The following is a 7,398-nucleotide window of genomic DNA, read 5'->3' as shown; positions in this document are numbered from 1 at the left end:
CTCACAATCGTGGTCCTGCAGCAGAGTGCCACCCAGGCCGTAGCTACAGTCTGCCGGCCTGCGTCGTAGTAGCATAAAGCTGGTGCTGCTGCTAGTATGACTTTAGCTTTATTGAATGCGCTCTCTTGAAGCTCAACCCAGACCCATGCTGTTTCTTTCCTGAGCAGGCTCGTGAGTGTATACAGCATGGTGGAGAGGCCAGGAAGGAATTTGTCCACGTAATTCATGAGCCCAAGTGCCTGGCGAAGCTGCTCCACATTTGTGGGAGCGGGCAGTTTGGTGATAGCCTCAATTTTGCTGCTGTCCGATTTCACTCCATCAGCGCCAATGATGTGCCCAAAAAACTGTAGCTCAGTCTGTCTGAAGTGGCACTTTGCTCTGTTAAGCTTGAGACCTGAAGCTTTGATGGTACGTAGGACCGCATCCAAGCGTTAGTCGTGTTCCTCTTTGTCAGCCCCGTAGACCAGGAAGTCATCCATCACGACAACGGTTCCTTCCAGGCCCTTCAGCAGATTACTCATGAGCCACTGGAAGATCTCGGGTGCTGATGTAATCCCGAACGGCAGACATTTAAAGCAGAATCTGCCCATGGGGGTTATGAACGTCGTCAATTTCTGGCAGCTGGGATCCAATGGGATCTGCCAGAACCCGCTTGATGGGTCCAGTGTCGAAAATACCTTAGCTCCAGCTAGCTTGGGTGTTATGTCATCCAGTGTGGGCAGAATGTAGCGCTCTCGCTTTTACTCCCTTGTTTAGGCTTTTTAAGTCCACACACACTCTGACCTCGTCTTTGTTGCGTTTTGGGGCAGGCACCATCGGTGCACACCAGTCAGTAGGTTCAGTGACCTCCTCAGTGATTCCCAAGTTGAGCATGCGCCTTAACTCCTTCTCTACTTTCGATGGAAGTGGAAAGGGGACTCTGCATGTTCACTGTGTATGGTACTGCATCATCTGTCAGTTCTATCTTAACAGGCTCACAGTTCAGTAGTCCAATTTCTCCAAACGCGTCCTTTGTGTGCAGGCTGCGGCTGATCTCAAGCCTCTCAAGTGGCCGAGTTGGTCGGTGCCGACTTGACTGTAAGTTGCTTACCAACTCGGCCAAAAGCCTCCTTTTTTTATCGCAATGCAAATTGTCGCCCCGCAGCCGGCATCGTGATTAAGAAAAAATAGAGGCTTTTGGCCGAGTTGGCCTCAAAATAAATAAAATAAAGTGAGAAATGCACGTTAACAAGAGGAGCTTTATACCTATAAGCTCCTCTTTGAAGAGCAAATCTGTCGGGCACAAAACAGCAGCCAGACCTCCAGTACGCCCTTTCCATGTTGGACAGGACAGGATTAAAAAAAAAAAAAAAGAAGTAGAAAATTCCTTTAACATTATGTTGTGTTTACCTAACATCTGGTATCGTGATGGGAAGTCCTCCATCTTATTGGACAATGAGTTATGTTTATTATTGTAATGAGACAGTTGTTGAGAGAGAGAAAAAACATGCTTGTTCACAGTTCCTCAGTGATGGAAAATGACCATGTGACTGGAAGCCTTACATTGTGACTCATTTCTCCTAGGAATTCCACAACAAGCACAATATTAATGGAAGCTTGTTTTGCAGGAACTCAGAAGCATGGCAGCAGGAGACCTTGTTAATCGCACTCATGTTGATTCCACACATCCCTGCTATGAAATTGATATGGTTTCTTTCACACTGACTAATAGTCCTTCTTCAGAATGTGTTCTGTTGCATGTTTTCCTCAGCGCTGTGTCTGTTGTAATTGTGTGTGGAAACCTTCTGGTCCTAATCTCTATTGTTTATTTCAGACAGCTGCACACGCCCACTAACTTCCTCATATTCTCTCTGGCTGTGTCGGATCTACTTGTTGGTTTGATACTCTTTCCTCTGTGTACAAAGTCCCTTTTTAGCTTCTGTTTGCAGTCAATGAATGTATTCTGCAAAGTACGAGTGACTTTCGATCTAACGTTGAGCACAGCCTCTGTTTTGAACCTATGCTGTATCTCCATTGACAGGTACTATGCAGTGTGTCAGCCTCTGACATACACAACTAAGATCAATACTAATGTCGTTGTGATCATGATCGTGTTGACCTGGAGCACAGCTGTTTTTATGACAATTGGATTTTTCATTGCAAAAATGAACTCTGGAGAATGTCAAGAAAATTGTTCTTTCAATACTGGTTTTTCAAACCCTTTAGGACCCGTGTTCTCATTTTACCTCCCAATGGTCACGATGGTGTGTATCTACCTGAAGATTTTAATGGTGGCACAGAAACAGGCACGCAGCATCCAGGACACACACTCTCAGAGCACAAAGGCTGGAACTGCTGCTGCAAAAAAGGGGGAAGGAAAGGCAACCAGAACTCTGGCTATTGTCATGGGAGCCTACGTGGGGTGTTGGGCACCCTTTTTCCTCTGTTTTCAGATAAAAGTTTTCAGTTCTATGTCAGTGCAAGTTACAACATTTGACACCCTTGTCTGGATTGGATTGTTTAACTCACTGCTCAATCCATTCATCTACGCTTTCTTTTACAGCTGGTTCAGATCAGCTTTCAGACTGATTCTGACCGGGAAAATATTTCAAAGTGATTTGTCTAACTCAAGACTTCTTTGACATACTGACCATCTAGGCAGATCTGTTGTATTGTGGTATAGCAACAAGAACACACGTCATTGCTTTGGGATTCACTCTGCAGCAGAGTGCAGCAATCTAAATCATACACTGTATGTATCTCAGTCATACCTTAGATATGTAATGATGAACTGTGAGTTCTGGGATTTGGAGTGAGGCCTTAACAGAATACTTTTTGGTTATTTCTGTTATGTTTGCATAGAAATGATTGAAATGAACTGAAATATTTCATCCAGAAACCATAATAACCATAAAAATGCATCACTGCTGAAGTCAATCAAAGTAACATAAAAATAATTTCAACATATTGTCTCTACATTATTCAAAGTACTTCCTTACTGAGGGCAGCATCCTCAGCAAGGAAAATGATCAGTTGAATCGTGACATCTGACGTTGCCAATTTGTTTCAAGACTCTTGAAAGAAATGACATATTCTGAAATATTATTTTCATCGAAAGAGAATAATTAAGATGAATATGATGATGCACTGTTACATTTAACCTTGTGTTTTTATTCTGTATGCCATTGATATCCAAGTACGCTCATTTGATTGTTCTGAAATATAATAGTTAAAATATAATAGTACAATATTTATTACTGCAACACAATCAGCCTGAAAACTCTTTGAATACAAATTACAAATGCATATGAATATGATGAATAAGCCCTGTTTCTCTGAACAGCAGAAGTTGTGTAAAACATGGATGGATGGAAACGATTCTTTAAATGTTGAAAACTGTACAAAGTTTTCCTTGAACAAATACGTTAAGCAGAAACAAATGATAAAAAAAAAAATTAATTCAGATATTATGTTAGGTTCTACATGGAAAGAAGGTCAGTGATGTGTCATAGATCGCAAGTGATATTTATGCTTGTAATCATATTCAAATAGCGACGTGGGGAGAGCGGGGAAAAAGCCTTGATGTTGTTGAGGTTTTAACTCTGGGTTTTGCCATGTCTTTACTGTTTTGCATTTGTTTATTGATTTATCAGTGTCTGCATTTGTTCAGTTTTCATTGCAGGTTTTGTGAATCGTATGACACTGGGAGTGGGAGTGGGGCTGTGGCTGACAGGGTTCATCTGTGCATTGATGAGTTTGTGTTCATCAATAAAAGTCATATTCTGTTAATCTTTGAAGTTTCATCATTCCAATTCTAAGTAGAGCAGAGAGTTACTTTTTTAATCCCAAACTATGAAATTCTGGTGTTACAACAGCATCAGTATCAAGCAAACAAAAGTAAAAATACATAATTTATGCAGAAAATTATAAACAGTGAAGGATATATATACATATATTTACATACCTATATGCAAACACCCATATATGTACTGCATACATACATATACACACATACTGCATATACACACATACATATACACACATACCTTATACACATACATACATATACACACAAATACAATAAGTACACACAAGGAATAAGAGATTAAAGCCATGAGAAATGTGCTGAATAAAAGACAAGATGTATGTGCAGAGCAGGATAAAAGGAAAATAAGAATGTTTGGATCATAAACAATAGTGATGTACGGAGAATAGAACCTGTGCAGCACACCGCTGTGAGTTTTCTCTGTCAGCCAGGTGTGAGTTAAGGCCTCAGTATGCTTCCCCGTTGCAGTGACGTTGTTCCTACGCCGTCAACCCTACGCCGACACTGAACATACCTTGCTTCTGCGTCAAGGGAACGCCCTCCTCTGCAATTTCACCGCCAAGCCGCTAGGCGGGCAATCTGCAGTCACAACAATGCGGTTTGCGTAGCTCCCGCTTTACCCAGACATAGATCTATAAACATAGATATCTAGACATAGATATCTAGACACAAATGTGCACTTACCGAACATATAGCTGCATATATGACATATCTGGCGACACCGGGCTGTCGTGAAGGAGAGGCTGAGTGGACCATGATGAAATATTGGTGAAACTAATGAGCTTTTGGATGATTAAAGCCGTTTTAGGAGTGTCTACACACATAGCCCCATCTGCTAACAGTATAGGGATGTGCGCGGCTCAATTTTGGATCTAAATTTCTCCCGAAGCACTGTTCGGATCAGAAAAGCATTCGGAGTGAGTTCTACTTCATTCTATAAACAACGCGAAAGCGGACCAATCACAGCGCTCGACGTTCACGTCACCATGCGTTGCCTCGACGCGAAGTCAGAATTTTTGGGATGTGCGCGTCAAGCCCTAGCGTAGCCCCGATGTAGGGCGCAGCGTAGATGTCGTAGGAACGATGTTGCGGCGACGGGGAAGCATACTGAGGGTGATGGCCTGTGGCCTGTGGCAAGTTTGTATTGAAAATTAGGGCAAGACACAAGGGCAAGAAGCCCATTGAAAGCTCTTGGTTTATTAATATTCTCATTCCAATTAATTTTTCAGGGTCTAAATTTACATGAGATGTTGTAAAACTTGACACACACGTTCAACGCCCCACATCACATTTCACCTACAGCTAATGTATATTTGGTGCACATATGTAATCGTCCAAGAGGCGCAAAAAAATTTCTACACACATACTGAAGACTCAAGAAGAAGTCCACTTTTTGAATAATATGGCAGATTTTTGCCAGTTTTTGCTCAAATTAATAATTTTTCAAGATTTAACTCATCCTAGGAGGAAATTCCACATGAACTCATATTTGGCCTTTCGTTAGAAAAGAGGGTGGTGACGAAACGTTTTTATGATTATCTGCATCAGTCTGAAGGCTCGCCACAAATTTAGCTGATTCTCCATTAAAAAGTTATTGTAAAAGGTCTGAACATGGTTTGAGGCACTTCAAACTTTACTTGTTGCTGCATAATAGCCATCATATATAGTGCCACCTGCTGGACAGAGGAAATTTTGTGAAGATTGCAATACCAACCTTGTCCTTGAGTGACTTCATGGTACGCATGGTACGTCGTCACACACACAGCAGAACCGATAAGCGAAATCGTTAAGGAGACAGCCAAATAATTCCTTGGAATCGAGACACGAGGAACCGGTTCTACAAAAGAACCGGTTCTGCGCCTCCCCTGAAACCCTCTGGTGCCCCGCAGGGGAGGCGCGCCTCACACTTTGAAACCGCTGCTATATACTATAATACTGTATTTGTGTTAATGATTTTTCATAGGAGATTTTTACATTATTTATGTCTACCGTAAATCCTCTAATAGTGACCTGTATTCCATTAAAAGCCTGTCTCCTTCAATGACCGGGTGCGTCTTTGAAGAAAGCTCACTAAAGCCGCCTCCCAATACAAGCCTGTTTTTTTTTTTTTGCTTTTTTTTTGTCTTTTCTTTTTTTCTGTGAAGCGCTATGGCGCTGTACTGACAGTAGTCTGCGCTACAGCTCCAGTCCTCCTGGTATGGCGACTGTGTGTATTACACGCGTCCGGTAAAAATGGCGGAGGGACAGAAAACATTAAACTCGATGTTGAGATTTAATTTTTTTCACATCGATTGAATAAGTACATATACGGTACATTTTACTGGGTTCAAACTGACACAAAAGATCTTTCTGTTCTTTCTGAAAATGTTAAAATATAAGCCTCACTCTAATACATGCCTCCTTCCATTTAAAGCCCGGTGCCACCTACAGTTGAGAAAAATAAAAACCCCGGCTACTATCAGAGGATTTACGGTATGTAGTATGTTGTACATATAATACAGGTCATTAGCTAAAAAAATTCATTCAAAGTGTGCAGTTTTCATGTGTATCTTAAATGACAATACACTGAATCCACCTTCATCCAACTTGAACACCTGCCACGTCACTTTAGATTTCTTCTGTTTAAAGGTTTTTCCTTTCCACTTTTGCTTATGATTTCTCAGGTGGAAATGGTGGGTTTTTCTTTGTAAAAGTGCCTAGACATGACTGTGCTGTACTTGGCACTCCACAAAGTTAATATTTTGGCTGAATGACGCAAAGGGAACAATTTTGCATTGCATAACCTTGAAATATTATGTATTTCACTTGTCTAGCTGTAACATGAATTCATTTCAGGTAATTAGCTTGTTTGGAACAGTTGGGTAGGTTGTCATGAAAGGCCATGTAAATACACTCCAGAAACACCCGCTATTCTTAAAAACTGAAAGCGGAGTTTTAACAAAATGAAAATGCAAAAACGACACAGTTTCATGTGAAGTGTTGCTGTGCAAATAAGACTGAAGTTCAGTGTCAAGCTATTAAAAGAGCTGCAGTGTTGACTATTTCCGATGTGGAAAATTCATTCATCAATACAGTGTGTTTGCCTATCATCTGATTCAATCATAAGATGTCCTCCATCTGATTTGACAATATGTTCTAAGTTTGTCATGGTGATAGAGTAGTTGTTGATAGAATAAAAAACAGGCTTGTGCACAGCTTCGCACTTATGAAAAACATCCATCTGAATGGAAACCTTTTACATTATGACTCGTTTCTCCTAGGAAATTAACAGCAAACACAATACTAAGGGAAGCTTGTTTTGCAGGGACTCAGAAACATGGCAGCAGGAGACCTTGTCAATAACACTCATGTTGATTCTACACATCCCTGCTATGAAATTGATATGGTTTCTCTCTCACTGACTAACAGTCCTTCTTCAAAATGTGTTCTATTGCATGTTTTTCTCAGCGCTGTGTCTGCTGCAATTGTGTGTGGAAACCTTCTGGTACCAATCTAATTTTTATTTCAAACAGCTGCACACTCCCACTAACTTCCTCATCCTTTCTCTGGCTGTGTCTGACCAACTTGTCAGGGTATTAATCTTTCCTCTAAGC

At 41.1% G+C, this 7,398-nt stretch overlaps 1 protein-coding gene across 1 annotated transcript; it reads left to right on the top strand.

The window, feature by feature from the left end:
• Nucleotides 1-899: 899 nt before the first annotated feature.
• On the top strand, nucleotides 900-2,621 carry LOC115402370 (trace amine-associated receptor 1-like). Its single transcript, XM_030110878.1, has 2 exons — nucleotides 900-921; nucleotides 1,633-2,621. Exons 1-2 carry the CDS (start codon nucleotides 900-902, stop codon nucleotides 2,619-2,621), a joined length of 1,011 nt encoding a protein of 336 aa, XP_029966738.1.
• The last annotated feature ends 4,777 nt before the right edge of the window (nucleotides 2,622-7,398 follow it).

This window comes from Salarias fasciatus, chromosome 15 (assembly GCF_902148845.1).
Source record: "Salarias fasciatus chromosome 15, fSalaFa1.1, whole genome shotgun sequence".
Taxonomy (NCBI): domain Eukaryota; kingdom Metazoa; phylum Chordata; class Actinopteri; order Blenniiformes; family Blenniidae; genus Salarias; species Salarias fasciatus.
This window is presented reverse-complemented; position numbering and strand designations above follow the sequence as displayed.

What these genes read in the sequence shown, in the direction of transcription:
- LOC115402370 (XM_030110878.1), top strand. Translation starts at nt 900, where the DNA reads ATGGAAGTGGAAAGGGGACTCT. An exon ending in GGAAGTGGAAAGGGGACTCT is followed by an intron (nt 922 to 1,632) that starts GCATGTTCACTG and finishes TGGCAGCAGGAG; the next exon opens with ACCTTGTTAATCGCACTCAT.